Source organism: Chiloscyllium plagiosum, unplaced genomic scaffold (genome assembly GCF_037043375.1).
Source record: "Chiloscyllium plagiosum isolate Xiang-an unplaced genomic scaffold, Cpla_swu_hap1 HiC_scaffold_36, whole genome shotgun sequence".
Classification (NCBI taxonomy): Eukaryota; Metazoa; Chordata; class Chondrichthyes; order Orectolobiformes; family Hemiscylliidae; genus Chiloscyllium; species Chiloscyllium plagiosum.
In genome coordinates this window covers 25,499-41,998 of record NW_028270174.1, presented here as the reverse complement: position 1 = coordinate 41,998, position 16,500 = coordinate 25,499, and the positions used below count along the sequence as shown (strand labels likewise).

At 44.0% G+C, this 16,500-nt stretch overlaps 1 protein-coding gene across 1 annotated transcript in view; it reads left to right on the top strand.

Annotated features, from left to right (window-relative positions):
• The window catches only part of LOC122539566 (ARF like GTPase 9), a 51,913-nt gene that overhangs the window by 19,605 nt on the left and 15,808 nt on the right, over positions 1-16,500 (top strand). The window contains exons 2-3 of the mRNA XM_043674552.2: positions 9,540-9,708; positions 12,885-13,060. Coding sequence (XP_043530487.1) covers positions 9,540-9,708; positions 12,885-13,060 — 345 coding nt within the window. The remainder of the gene's footprint in view (positions 1-9,539; positions 9,709-12,884; positions 13,061-16,500) is intronic.

Below are 16,500 nucleotides of genomic sequence, written 5' to 3'. Positions count from 1 at the left end.
TCAATGAATTCAATACATGGAGTGACATCGAACAATTCTTCCGCCGCCTTCGCCTCCGTGCCTTCTTTTTCAATCAAGACTCTCGCCCACCCTCTGACGACCCCTTCTCCCACCTCCAACACACCCCGTCCACCTGGACACCCCGTGCTGGCCTCCTACCTGCCCTCGACCTCTTCATAGCAAACTGCCGCCGCGATATTAACCGCTACCTGAACTCCCACACCCCTCCCACCCACTCCAACCTCTCACCCTCGGAACGCGCAGCCCTCCACTCCCTCCGTTCCAACCCCAACCTCACCATCAAACCAGCTGACAAGGGAGGCGCAGTAGTAGTTTGGCGCACTGACCTTTACACCGCTGAGGCCAAACGCCAGCTCGCAGATACCTCCTCCTACCGTCCCCTTGACCATGACCCCAACCCCCACCACCAAACCATCATCTCCCAGACCATCCATAACCTCATCACCTCAGGGGACCTCCCATCCACCGCCTCCAACCTCATAGTCCCACAACCCCGCACCGCCCGTTTCTACCTCCTGCCCAAAATCCACAAACCTGACTGCCCCAGACGACCCATCGTCTCAGCCTGCTCCTGCCCAACCGAACTCATCTCGGCATACCTCGACACGGTCCTGTCCCCATTAGTCCAAGAACTCCCCACCTACGTTCGTGACACCACCCACGCCCTCCACCTCCTCCAGGATTTCCACTTCCCCGGTCCCCAACGCTTCATCTTCACCATGGACATCCAGTCCCTGTACACCTCCATCCCCCATCACGAAGGACTCAAAGCACTCCGCTTCTTCCTTTCCCGCCGTACCACCCAGTACCCTTCCACCGACACCCTCCTTCGACTGACCGAACTGGTCCTCACCCTGAACAACTTTTCTTTCCAATCCTCCCACTTTCTCCAAACAAAAGGAGTAGCCATGGGCACCCGCATGGGCCCCAGCTATGCCTGCCTCTTCGTAGGGTATGTGGAACAATCCATCTTCCGCAACTACACTGGCCCCACCCCCCATCTTTTCCTTCGCTACATTGATGACTGTATCGGCGCTACCTCGTGCTCCCACGAGGAGGTTGAATAGTTCATCCACTACACTAACACCTTCCACCCCGACCTCAAATTCACCTGGACAGTCTCGGACTCCTCCCTCCCCTTCCTAGACCTTTCTGTTTCTATCTCAGGCGACCGAATCAACACGGCACTCTCTGCTCATTCCTGAAGAAGGGCCTGTGCCCGAAACGTCGAATCTCCTGTTCCCTGGATGCTGCCTGACCTGCTGTGCTGTTCCAGCAATAAAGTTTCAACTTTGATCTCCAGCATCTGCAGACCTCACTTTCTCCTGTGTAACAACATTGAACACTCAATCTGTCATGATTGTATTGAAAGGTGGAGCAGTCTTTCCAGGTTACTCCTGCTCCAGTGTTCATAAGTCATTTGTCTTATGAAAATTCTCATCTTCAGACTGAATATGAAATTCAATCATAATGTTGTCATTGGTGCCTAGAAGCTGTTTTGCTGATTCTTTCATTATGCTCCATTTAAAATTACTAATTCCAGAATAGCCTGCTCTTTGTTTGCTATTGACAATAAATTGTCCCAACTACACACTCTAGGCTATTTCTGTCAATCTGTTTCATTCAATTTATAGGAAGAAGACTTAACAAAATCATAGGCAAATTTATCTTATGTTCCTATTATTTCTTCATTAGCTTTACAAAGGTGTAGCTAGTGTTAGTGCATAAAAATGGTGGGGCATTGGTAATGTCATTGAACTAGTAATCCAGAGGCTAGACGAATGCTCTGGGGGCATGAGTTCAATTCTCACCATGACAGTTGGTGGAACTTAAACTAGTCATTGATGGGTAAGAAAATCTAGAGTTTTCGGACAAATCGAATTGCAATCAATTGACAGTTTAAATTCTGACAATTTAACCATCTTAACAATGTCTCTATTAGAAGAGCAATTAGACTTAATTAATTAAAGAAGCAGTTCAAACTATTTCCTCTGTAAATGGGCCAGATCAGCCTTTTATGTTAGGATCGCACAAACTAGCCAATTTAGCGCAACTTACAATAGAACATTTGTGTGTGGTATGTAAGGGAATTTGGGGGAGGAAATGAAATAGGTGCACTTTCAGCATCCAGGAAATGATTCTTGATATGCTACTGGAGAAGAAGCTAGTTACTTGTGTGTCTGCTGAAAGATTAAGTTTTATTCTTAAGGTTCAATATGACCTAGCAACTAGCGGTATAATTAACAAAATATATAAAACCACAACAGGATCTGGACCAGATGGGCTAATGGGCTGAGAAGTGGCAGATGGAGTTTAATTCAGATAAATGCAAGGTGCTGCATTTTGGGAAAGCAAATCTTAGCAGGACTTATTCACTTAATGGTAAGGTCCTAGGGAGTGTTGCTAAACAAAGAGACCTTGGAGTGCAGGTTCATAGCTCCTTGAAAGTGGAGTCGCAGGTAGATAGGATAGTGAAGAAGGCGTTTGCTATGCTTTCCTTTATTGGTCAGAGTATTGAGTACAGGAGTTGGGAGGTCATGTTGCAGCTGTACAGGACATTGGTTAGGCCACTCTTGGAATATTGCGTGCAGTTCTGGTCTCGTTCCTATCGGAAAGATGTTGTGAAACTTGAAAGGGTTCAGAAAAGACTTACAAGGATGTTGCCAGGGTTGGAGGATTTGAGCTATAGGGAGAGGCTGAACAGGCTGGGGCTGTTTTCCCTGGAGCGGCGGAGGCTGAGGGGTGACCTTATAGAGGTTTAGAAAATGATGAGGGGCATGGATAGGGTAAATAGGCAAAGTCTTTTCCCTGGGATCGGGGAGTCCAGAACTAGAGGGCATAGGTTTAGGGTGAGAGGGGAAAGATATAAAAGAGACCCAAGGGGCAACGTTTTCACGCAGAGGGTGGTACGTGTATGGAATGAACTGTCAGAGGAAGTACAATTGCAACATTTAAGAGGCATTTGGATGGGTATATGAATAGGAAGGGTTTGGAGGGATATGGTCCGGGTGCTGGCAGGTGGGACTAGATTGGGTTGGGATATCTGGTCGGCATGGACGGGTTGGACTGAAGTGTCTGTTTCCATGCTGTACATCTCTATGACTCTATAAGACCATTCGATGTAGACGCAGAAACTGGCTTTTCAGTCCATCAAATCTGCTCCACCATTCAGTGAGATTATGGCTGATCGGATCATCCTCAATTCTACTTTGCCTTTCCCATAATTCTTTGTTCCCTTACTAATTAAAATCTGTCTCTCAGCCTTGAGTACACATCATGATCCAATCGCTACATTCCTTTACGATAAAGAATTCCATAGATCCACTACCCTCCGAGAAAAATTGCCTCCTCATCTCTACCTAAATGGGCATCCCTAATTCTGAGATTCTGCTCCAAGACTGTTCCACAAGGGGAAACAACCTCTTTGCATCTAACCTGTCAAGTTCCCAATAAAGGTTTCAATAAAGTTGCCTCTCACTCTTCTAAACTCCAATGAGTACGGGCTGAACCTCTCTTCATAGGCCATCTCAGTATCAACCGAATGAAGCTTCTTTGGATTGCCTCCAATGCTAGTATATAGAGTCATAGAGATGTAGAGCATGGAAACAGACCATTCAGTCCAACTCATCCATGCCGACCAGATATCCTAGCCTTATCCAGTCCCGTTTGAGAGCACTTGGCCCATATCCCTCTAAACCTTTCCTAATCATGTACCCATTCAGATGCCTTTTAAATGCTGTAATTGTACCAGCCTCCACCACTTCCTCTGACAGCTCATTCCATACGTGCACCAACTTCTGTGTGAAAAAGTTGCCCTTTAGGTCCCTTTTTTATCTTTCCCCTCTAACCCTAAACCTATGCCCTCTATTTCTGGACTCCCCCACCCCAGGGAAAGGATCCTGTCTATTTATCCTATCCATGCCTCTCATGATTTTATAAACTTCTGTAAGGTCACCCTCCACCTCCAATGCTCCAGGGAAAACAGCCCCAGCCTATTCAGCCTCTCCCGATAGCTCAAATCCTCCAACCGTGGCAACATCCTTGTAAATCTCTGAATCCTTTCAAATTTCACAACATCCCTCCGATATGAAGGAGACCAGAATTGCATACAATATTCCAAAAGTGGCCTAACCAATGTCCTGTACAGCTGCAATATGGCCTCTGAACTCCTATACTCCGTGCTCTGACCAATAAAGAAAAGCATATCAAATGCTTTCATCACCTGCGACTCCACTTTCAAGGAACCATGAACCTGCACTCCAAGGTCTCTTTGTTCAGCAACACTCCCCAGGACCTTACCATTAAGTGTATAAGTCCTGCTTTGATTTGCTCTTCCAAAATGCAGTATCTCGCATTTATCTAAATTAAACTCCATCTGCCACTCCTCAGCTAATTGGGTCCATCTGATCAAGATCCCATTATACTCTGAGGTAACTTTAGCTGTCCACTGCCCCTCCAATTTTGGTGTCACCTGCAAACTTACTAACTATACCTCTTATGCTCACATCCAAATTCATTATATAAATGATGAAAAGCAGTAGACCCACCTTTGCGGCACACCACTGGTCACAGGCCTCCAGTCTGAAAAGCAACGCTCCATCACCACCCTCTTTCTTCTAACTTCGAGCCAGTTCTGTATCCAAATGGGTAGCTCTCTTTGTATTTCAAGACATCTAACCTTGCTAACCAGTCTCCCATGAGGAGCCTTGTCAAGCACGTTACTGAAGTCCATGTAGATCACTTCTACCACACTGCCCTCATCATTCCTCTTTGTTACTTGTTCAGAAAACTGAGTCAAGTTCATGAGGCATGATTTCCCACGTACAAAGCCATGCTGACTATCCCTAATCAGTCCTTGCCTTTCCAAATACATGTACATCCTGTCCACCACCGATATCAGGCTTACCGGTCTATAGTTCCCTGGCTTTTCCTTACCACCTTTCTTTAACAGTGGCACTATGTTCGCCAACCTCCAATCTTCCGGCACCTCGCCCTGTGACTATCGATGATACAAATATCTCAGCAAGGCGTCCAGCAATCACTTCCCCAGCTTCCCACAGAGTTCTAGGGTACACCAGATTATGTCCTAGGGATTTACCCACTTTTATGCATTTCAAGACATCCAGCACCACCACCTCCAAATTCTGGACATTTTTCAAGATGTCACCATCAATTTTCTCCACATTCTGTATCTTCCATGTCCTTCTCCACAGTAAGCACTGATGCGTTTAACATCTCCCCCATCTCCTGTGGCTCCACACATAGGCTGCCTTGCTGATCTTTAATTCCTGATGAAGGGCTTTTGCCTGAAACATTGATTCTCCTGTTCCTCAGATGCTGCCTGACCTGTTGTGCTTTTCCAGCACCACGCTCTCAACTCTGATCTTTGAGGAGCCCTATTTTCTCCCTAGTTACGCTTTTGTCCTTATTGTATTTATAAAATCCCTTTGAATTCTCCTTAATCCTCTTTGCCAAAGCTATTTCATGTCCTCTTTTTGCCCTCCTGACTTCCCTCTTAAGTATACTCCTACTGCCTTTATACTCTAAGGATTCACTCGATCTCTGTTGTCTATATCTGGCATATGCCTCCTTTTTTTTTCTTAACCAAAACCTTAATTTCTCTAGTTATCCAGCATTCCTTACACTTGCCAGCTTTTCCCTTCACTCTAACAGGAACATACTGAGTCTGGACTCTCATTCTCATTTTTTGAATACTTCCCATTTTCCAGCTGTCCCTTACCTGCGAACATCTGCCCCTTACCTGCGAACATCTGCCCCCAATCAGCTTTTAAAAATACTTGCCAACACTGTCAAAATTGGCCTTCCTCCAATTTAGAACTTCAACTTTTAGATCCAGTCTATTCTGTTCCATCACTATTTTAAAACTAATAGAATTATGGTCATTGGCCCCAAAGTGCTCCCCACGACACCTCCGTCACCTGTCCTGCTTTATTTTCCAAGAGTAGATCAAGTTTTGCACCTTCTCTAGTAGGTACATTTGAATTTGAATTGAATTTATTGTCATGTGTACCGAGATACAGTGAAAAGCTTTGACTTGCGAGCAACAGGCAGATCACATAGTTAAATAGCATAGATAAGTAAATAATAAGTAAACAGCAGCAAAACAAAAACACAGGTACAGGCAAATGCTAAGAGTTTGAGAGTCCATTCAGTATTCCAACAGTAGAGTAGAAACCGTCTTGAAACCAGCTGGTGTGTGTGTTCAGGCTTCTGTATCTTCTCCCCGACAGTAGAGGTTGTAGAAAAACATTGCCAGGGTGGGATGGATCTTCGAGAATACTGGTGGCCTTTCCTTGACAGCGGGCCTGGTAGATGGATTCCCACTATAGATGGGAGGTTGGTCTTTGTGATTGTCCAGGCCGAGTTTGCCACTCTCTGTAACCTTCTCCGATATTGAATGGGACAGTTGCCATACTAGGTAGTGATACATCCAGACAGAATGCTCTCGATGGGGGAAACCTATAAAAGTTGGCAAGGGTATTCACCGTCATGCCAAATTTTCTCAGCTGCCTGAGAAAAAAGAGATGTTGTTAGGCCTTTTATAACCAGTGCATCCACGTGAAGAGTCCAAGAAAGCTTGTTGTTGATGACATCCCGCTGAAAGTCAATAATGAGTTCCTTGGTTTTGCTGGCATTGAGAACTAGGTTGTTCTCAGTGCACCATTTTTCCAGGTCTTTCACCTCCCGTCTATAGTCTGTTTCATTGCCATCTGAGATTCCACCGATTTATGGTGCTGTCATCAGCAAACTTGTAAATGGCATTAGTCTGGTAGTTGGTGATGCAGTCATGGGTATATATAGCGAGTTAGTAGGGGGCTGAGTACCACCTCTGGGGTGCTCAGTGTTGAGTGTTAGTGAGGATGAAATGTTGTCCCCAATCTTCACTGATTGTGGCTTGTGGGTCAGGGAACTGAGGATCCAGTTGCAGAGAATGGGGCTTAATCTGAGATCATTGAGTTTAGTAGTCAGTCTCGAGGGGATAATAGTGTTGAAGGCTGAACTGTAGTCAATGAGTAGGATTCTTACGTAGCTGTTCTTGGTGTCAAGATGGTCTAGGGAGGAGTGAAGGGCAAGTGATATGGCATCTGACGTGGATCTGTTGATCCGATAGGCAAATTGGAGTGGGTTGAGAGTAGTGGAGGAGGCTGGAGTTGATTAATGCCAGCCTTTCAAAGCACTTCATGACCACCGAAGTTAGGGCCACTGAGCAGTAGTCATTGGGACATGCTGCATGAGCCTTCTTAGTCACAGGCTTGATGTTGGCCCTCTTGAAACAGGCAGAACAGTGGCCTGCTGCAGGGAGAGGTTGAAGATGTCCGAGAAGACCTTTTTCCAGTTGATCTGCACATGCTCTGAGTGCACGGCCTGATACTCCATCTGGTCCCATCACTTTGCTTGGAAGGAAAACTGATCTGACCTCTGGTGCAGTGACTGTTGGGATAGGTCCGTCAGGACTTGTCAAAATAGGTATTACCTCTCCCCTGAAATTCTGCTCAAAGCGAGCATAGATGGCGTTGAAATGATCTGGAAGGGATGTGTCATAGACTGCAATCTTGCACTCTCTCTTTTTAGAACCTATGATGTCATTGACTCCTTGCCATAGTCGCCGGATGTCTGTCTGGGTCTCTCGTTTGGATCGATATTGGACCTTGGCTGTCTTAATGAGTCTGCAAAGGTCATACTTGAATTTCTTATATTTGAGTGGGTCTCCTGATCTGTAGACCTCCAATCTGGTTTTTAGCAGGTTCTGTATGTCCTGTTTCATCCAGGGTTTCTTGTTGGGGAACACCCAGATTGCCTTCCTCGGTATGCAGTCCTCCACACACTTGCTGATGAAGGCTGTGGTGGTGTACTCGCCCAAGGTACCTGTGGCCTGTTTGAACACGGCCCACTCAGCCGATTCCAGACAGCACCGGAGTCGATCCTCTGCCTCCTCCAACCAGCACTGGACCTGTACCCGTGAGGGGGTCTCCTGTTTGAGCTTTTGCTTGTAAGCCAGGAGAAGAAACATGGCATTGTGGTCAGAGTTCCTGAAATTAGGGCAGGGGATGGACCGGTAGGCATTTTTCACAGTGGTGTAGCAGTGGTCTAAAATGTTTGGACCCTGGGTGGGGCAAGTAATGTTCTGGTGGTACTTGGTCAACACCTTCCTTAGATTGGCTTGATTGAAGTTGCCAGTTAGAATAAACAGGGCCTCGGGGTGTTCCGTCTCCAGGGTGTTAGTGGTGGAGTGCAGCACATCCAGAGCTTCCTCAGCAGTTAGTGTAGCAGCGGGAAATTCCTGTGGTAGATAGAAGGGGTGGCATTTGATTGTGAGGCATTCAAAGCTTGGGGAGCAATGGCTGCCCAGGGTTGCAATGTCCATGCACCACAAGTTAATTGAAAAGCAAACCCCTCCACCCTTTGTCTTACCCGAAGACACTGTATGGTCTCTTTTATATCTTTTCCCTTCCACCCTAAACCTATGTCCTATAGTTCTGGACTCCCCCAACCCAGGGAAAAGCTTTTGTCTATTTATCCTGTCCATGCCCCTCATGATTTTGTAAACCTCTATAAGGTCACCCCTCAGCCTTCCACGCTCCAGGGAAAACAGCCTCAGCCTATTCAACCTCTCCCTAGAGCTCAAATCCTCCAACCCTTCAACATCCTTGTACATCTTTTCTGAACCCTTTCAAGTTTCACAACATCTTTCCGACGAGGAGACTAGAATTGCATGCAGTATTCCAACAGTGGCCTCACCAATGTCCGATACAGCCGCAACATGACCTCCCAACTCCTGTACTCAAGACTCTGACCAATAAAGGAAAGCATACCAAACATCATCATCACTATCCTATCTACCTGCGATTCCAAGGAGCCATGAACCTGCACTTCAAGGTTTCATTGTTCAGCAACACTCCTGAGGACCTTAACATTAAGTGTGTAAATTCTGTTATCATTGAGAAGGAAAGATTTTATAGAAATTGTTCAAGGTTTATGGGAGGGTAGCAAAGCCTCTGAAGAGCAGTAGAGAGTTTGACCTTGCAATCATAAAAACATTACTAACATTAACAACCTGGTAACTGATCAGAATTTTAATCTTTAATGGAAAATCTGGACAACCTTCCACTATTTGGTCAGGCCAAGGACGGTGTGACCATTTACTCTGCAGTGGAACATGAGAACAGTTTAAGTTATGATTCTGGCCATCCAGGTCAGTCCATTTACCCGCATATTGAATTCTGTTTTGAATGTTTAATTCCATGTGACTTTATTAGCGTTCATACTTGTTTGCTAAAGCTTTTGAATAGAATGTTAACCTTAACATCAGTCTATAGTTGGTTGTCCACCTAGACAAATGTTCAATCTGACCTCGATACAGACTGCAGTGGATTTTTTCTAATGCATTCATCTTGTTCTTCTAATATGTATAGAACATTCCTCTATGTTGGTTTACCATTTCTTGAATACATTGCAACAGACCATGTTTGTCCTAATTATTAAACTTGGTTTTAAAGGATGAGGAAAGCATAAAGCAAGTTCTTGTCGTTGGTCTTGATGGTGCAGGAAAGACAAGTATTCTGCACAGCCTGTCTACCAATACAGTCAAGAGGAGTGATGGGCCTACCGTGATGTTCAACAGTGTGTGTGTTCAGACTGAAGATGCTGAGATAGAATTTTTAGAAGGTAAGTCAAAATGTTAGTCAGTTAACCTCTGAGAGTGGAAAGGATGATGACACAGATGTTATTCCATTTTGAAGGTCTTCATATGTGGTTATGCCATATTAGTTCTTATTCATAAATCTTCTACAGTTCTGCCCCTAGTTAGTAAAAAGGAGGACAGTTACATGGGTACAAAATTCAGGAGAAAAAGACTGGGGACTCAGTTCCAGATTGCCCTAAACATTGTCCAGAATTTCCAGGCCTATGCTTGGAGGAGGGATGTATACAGCTTGACCTGCCCCAGACATTGAAATGAAGCTAAACCATTATTCATGACCTCTAACTGTCTTGTCCATGTGGATTCCTGGACAGAAGACAAGTCTTTAAGGTAGGCCTACTCCCCAACCCCAGGATCTTTTATCGCATCCAAGACTTTGTTGTAACAACAAAATTGCATGAGTTACTCATTGTAAAAATGTCCCAAACTTCCATGCCGAGCTGGCCGATATGCCTATTCAGTTAGAATGGATAATCTTGGAACTTCTTCATTTAGTTGTAGCTCTAATGTTTTACACTCGTTTGAAGCTGTGCTAGAAATGCTGCATGCTATGTTTAGAATAGTGCAGACTACCCATTGCTGTGTTTCCATTGATAGCAGCCTCTGAAATAATATTACATGAATGAGTATTTAAATAAAAGCTATCTAGTAATAACTAGAGTTTGCTTTATCATGACCTATAATAGCAGTTCTGTGCTTACTCCATTGCAGACTACCTAAATCTGAAGCTGAGTTTGCTTTGTATTAGCTAACTGTGAACACGGCCACAGGGAATGGTGGTAATCATTTGAGAGTAGTGAAAGTCAATCATAAACTATGCACTTGAAAGTGTGGAACTTGAATATTGCTGGAAAAAAATGTTTGTTGGATCTTATTGTCATGATAAATACATGACAACTTGTAAGAATACAGATTCAAGGAATATCCCTTGAGTTGGTACTCTTGAGAAATTTCAAGGACCACAATATCCCCTCCCATAATGCCCTCCAGCACATCTCCTCTAATTCCAGCCACTTCGCAGTTGAACCCTATCCCCATCCATCCAACCGCAACAAGGATAGAACACCCCCCATATATACACACTCTCACTCTCACTCTCACTCTCACACTCTCACTCTCACTCTCACTCTCACTCTCACACTCTCACTCTCACTCTCACTCTCACACTCACACTCACACTCACACTCACACTCACACTCACACTCACTCTCACTCTCACTCTCACTCTCACACTCACACTCACACTCACACTCACACTCACACTCACACTCACACTCACACTCACACTCACACTCACACTCACACTCACACGCACACGCACACGCACACGGCCACCTACAATCAGACTCCACCACCAAAGGTATATTTCCCTCCCTACCCCATATCTGCGATCCGCAGAGAACATTCCCTCTATACCTTTCTTGTTAGGTCCACGCACCTCCCCAACAACCCACCCTCCTCTCCTGGCATCTTCCCTTGCAGTCGCATGATGTGTAAAACCTGTGCCCACACCTCTCCCCTCACCTCTGTCCAAGGTCGCAAAGGATCTTTTCACATCTGGCAGAGATTTTCTTGCACATCCATCCACCTCATCTACTCTGTCCATTGCTCTCGATGTGGTCTCCTCAGCATCAGAGAGACAGGACACCAACTAGGACAACCCCACCACCCTGTGGCTGACCAATTCAACTTCCCCTCCCACTCCCCCAAGGGCATGCAAGTCCTGGACCGTCTCCACTGCCAAATCCAATCTACCTGCCACCGGAGGAAGAGCACCTCATCTCCACCTTGGGACCCTTCAACCACATGACATCAACATCGACTTCACCTTGTTTCCAAATCTCCCCACTCTGCACATCATTCCAGATTCAACCCTCCAATTTGGCACCACCCTCTTGACCTGACTACCTGTCCATCTTCCTTCCCACTTATCCACTGCACCCTCCCCACCAACCTATCACAATTACCCCCCTGCATCCGCCAATTGCCTTCCCAGTTACCTTCCCCCTCCCCCCCGCCAAACCCTCCCTCCTATTTATCTCAGTCCCTTCCTGATGAAAGGCTTATGCCCGAAATGTCAACACTCCTGCTCCTCAGATGCTGCCTGACCTGCTATGATTTTCCAGTGCCACACTTTTCGACTAGGATTCTCCATCTGCTGTCCTCACTTTCTCCATTCTTGTGAAATGACCTGGTGAATGCAAGATCAGGACATTTCGCAAGAATGCCAACTCAAGCTTCAACAAAATATTTTTTTTTCAATAATATCATACCAGTTTTATTTTTGACTAATTTGAATTTGTTTGATCAGTATAATTCAGAATTCACTTTTTGGTGGAGAGGGGAAAAGTCAATAAATCTGTAAGCAAACGAAGGATTTTAGATGATACAGGTAGGGTCAAACCTGATAATGTTAAAACTGTGCAAAGAATTATTTAGGACACTTAGAAAGTTGTCTAATTTTGAATATTTTTCAATCATGGGATGTAAAAGTCGTGTTGTGAATGCAAAGAAATTCACAGACTTCAATAATTGAGTTTGAAAAGCTATAGTGAAAACAAAGTGCAAGAAATTACAAGTCTGGCAGCAGGTGTGGAGAGAAAATCAGTTGCTGTTTGAATCAAAACGTTAATTTGATTTCTTCAAAAATGCAGCCAGACTTGCTGAAAGTTTCCCGCATTCTCATTTGTTTTAGAGAAACTGGGTTCTTTACATTAATGCAAATGAGTGGAAGAGATATCTGTTTAGTTTTGAAGGTTTTAAATAATATAAATAGAGAAAATCTATTACTGCTGGCCAGTGAACAAGACAGGATGAGATTAAAGATCATGAGCAAAAGGATAAAGAAAGAGGTTAGAGGAATATTTTTTGTAGAATGAACATGAAATTTATGGCCATAGACAGTAATTGAATCAAAGTGCTCTTTAAGGGAGTGTAGATAATTTTTAAAAAAACATTAAAACTTAAGAGGAAATTAGAAAAGTGGAAGGGAATTTGTTGAAGAGCCAATCCGGTGACAGACTGGTCCAAATGATCTTTGGGGCTTTAGATTACTAGTTTTCAAAAGAATTAAATATTATTATAACAGGCTTGTTCTTCAATGCACTCCAATCTGCTTCATTACCTTTTTTTTCTCTTAAAGTTGGCGGTAATAAATCTCTGCGTAAATGTTGGCCATCTTATCTACCTGGATCACAGGCTTTGGTTTACGTAGTAGATTCAGCAGATCGTAATCAGATGCCACTTGCTAAGAAAGAACTTCACCAACTGGTCCAAGGATATGCAACACTTCCTGTTGTTGTTTTAGCCAACAAACAGGTTTGTGTCTTTTTAAAAGCAAATTACTGCGGATACTGGAATCTGAAACCAAAAGAGAAAATGCTGGAAAGTCTCAGCAGGTCTGACAGCATCTGTAAGGAGAGAAAAGAGTTGACGTTTCGAGTCTAACTGACCCTTTGTTCAAAGCTTGTGTCTTTTTTATTGTTCACAACAAAAAAAAGTAAACATGAACATTTTCACCAGTATTTTGTATAGACGACACTTGATAATTATGTTTTCCACTGCATTTATTTCTAAATTACAGCCTTTAGATCACGTGCAAGCCCTTTGCCTGATGACCCATCCTTTTAAGGATAATAACCATGTATAGATATATCTTAATGGAAATTTCTTGATCTATACGTTTGGGAAGGAATAATTGTTAATGGTACATCAAATTGTAGCACTTAGAAATATTTGCAATTGATCAGAAAATTTGATGTCCTCATCTTCTGAGAAGATGTTTCTGCATTTACTGTGCAATGATACCTTATCTACTCAGGTGCAGTTGTTGAATATGTAAAGACGTAACTAGGTGCACACTTTCCAGAGTTATGGCTTAAAGTTTGCAAAATAGAAAAATTAAGAATAGGAGTATGCTGTATGGTCTCTTGAGCCGATTTCATCATTTTACACAATCATGGCTGATCTCAGGTTTCAATTCCATAGAACATATAGAACATAGAACAGTACAGCACAGAACAGGCCCTTCAGCCCACGATGATGTGCCGACCATTGATCCTCATGTAAGGTAAACCTGATGTACGAACCCTCAAATTTCTGTGACCATATGCATGTCCAGCAGTCTCTTAAATGTCCCCAATGACCTTGCTTCCACAACTGCTGCTAGCAACGCATTCCATGCTCCCACAACTCTCTGTGTAAAGAACCCGCCTCTGACATCCCCTCTATACTTTCTGCCAAACAGCTTAAAACAATGACCCCTCGTGTTAACAATTTCTGCCCTGGGAAAAAGTCTCTGGCTATCAACTCAATATATGCCTCTCATTATCTTGTACACCTCAATTAGGTCCCCTCTCTTCCTCCTTTTTTCCAATGAAAAATGTCTGAGCTTAGTCAACCCCTCTTTGTAAGATAAGCCCTCCATTCCAGGCAGCATCCTGGTAAAGCTCCTCTGAACCCCCTCCAAAGCATCCACATCTTTCCTATAATAGTGCGACCAGAACTGGACACAGTATTCCAAGTGCGGTCTAACCAAAGTTTTATAGAGCTGCAACAAGATCTCACGACTCTTAAACTCAGTCCCCCTGTTAATGAAAGCCAAAACACCATATGCTTTCTTAACAACCCTGTCCACTTGGGTGGCAATTTTAAGGGGTCTATGTACCTGCACACCAAGATCCCATTGTTCCTCCATACTGCCAAGAATCCTGTCTTTAATCCTGTACTCCACTTTCAAGTTCGACCTTCCAAAATGCATCACTTTGCATTTATCCAGGTTGAACTCCATCTGCCACCTCTCAGCTCATCTCTGCATCCTGTCAATATCCCGCTGCAGCCTACAATAGCCCTCTATACTGTCAACGACACCTCCAACCTTTGTGTCATCTGCAAACCTGCTGACCCATCCTTCAATCTCCCCATCCAAGTCATTAATAAAAATTAGAAAGAGTAGAGGCCCAAGAACAGAGCCCTGTGGAACAACACTCACTACCTGAAAGTATTCCAGGTAGAATACTTTCCTTCCACTACCACCGCTGTCTTCTGTCGACCAGCCAATTCCGAATCCAGACAGCTAAATTTCCCTGTCTCCCATTCCTCCTGACCTTCTGAACGAGCCTACCATGGGGAAACTTATCAAATGCCTTGCTGAAGTCCATATACACCACATCCACTGCTCAACCCTCATCAACTTGTCTAGTAACATCCTCAAAGAACTCAGTAAGATTTGTGAGGCATGACCTGCCCCTCACAAAGCCGTGCTGACTGCATTTAATCAAGCCATGCTCTTCCAGATGGTCATAAATCCTATCCCTCCGAATCCTTTCTAACACCTTGCAGACGACAGACGTGAGACTGACTGGTCTGTAATTGCCAGGGATTTCCCTATTTCCTCTCTTGAAGAGAGAAATTACACTTTTATATCTGCTCTCCATAATGTCTTGATTCATTGTGGGACCAAGAATCCACCTGTAACTAAATTCAAGGCTTGACCTTGTGAAGAAATAGGCATATTAGACATATTGGAGGCAGTTCAGAGAAGGTTTGCTGAATTGATATCTTGAATGGTGACTGGATAGTCTTGTGAAAATAATTTCAATAGATTGGACTTGCTCCTACTACAGTTTGTTGTCATAGTTCCACATAAGAGATTATTATGCAGATTAAAGCTCATGGAATTAGGGGAAGTGTATTGATAGAAAACTGGTTGGCAGAGAGGAAACAAAGAGTAGGAATTAATAGATCCTTTTCACATTGATAGGCAGTAACTAGTGGGGTGCCACAGGATTGGTGCTAGGACCCCAGCTATTCACAATATATATTAATGATTTGGATGAGGGAACTAAATGTAACATCTCAAAGTTTGCAGATGATACCAAGTTGGGTGGGAGAGTGAACAATGATGAGGATCCAGAGATGCTTCAGCATGATCTGGACAGATGGGTGAGTGCTCACGTCAGTGGTATAATTTGGATAAATGTGAGGTTATTCAGAGTTTGGAGAAGATTTGTAGCTCAGGTTGAGGTTCTGGATGTAAGTTTGCTCGCTGACCTGGAAGGTTAGTTTTCAGGTGATTCATTCTAGGTAACATCAATGTGCCTCCAATGAAGAACTGGTGTTATGCCCGCTTTCTATTTGTGTTTAGACTTCCTTGTGTTTGTGATATCATTTATTTCCTGTTCTTTGATCTTTCCAGAAAAGGAAATGACATAACCAACACAGGAAATGACATCATTAAGGAAACCTAAACACACAAATTAAAAGCGGGCCATAATACCAGTGTTTCACCAGAGGCTCACTGATGATATTACCTAGTATGATGATGAAACGTCTAAAAACAAATCTTCCAGCTCAGTGAGTAAACTTACGTCCAGCATGGTTATTCTCTTTGGAAGCAAAAACAAGAAGGCAGATTACCACCTGAATGGCTGCAAATTGGGAGAAGTGAGTGTGAGCAGGCACATGAATGGCTGCCCTTGTGCACCTCTCGCGAAAGGTAAGCATGCAGGTCCACCAGGCAGTCAAGAAGGCAGATATTATGTTGGCCTTCATTGCAAGAGGTTGCGAGCTCAGGAGCAGAGATGTATTGTTGCAGTTATACGGGACCTTAGTGAGGCCACATCTAGAATATTGTGTGCAGTTTCGGTCTCCTTTTCTGAGGAAGGATGCTCGATGGAGTACAGCAAAGGTTTTTATGAGGCTGTTTCCGGGGATGACCAGACTGATGTATGAGAAGCGATTGACTAGATTAGGATTGT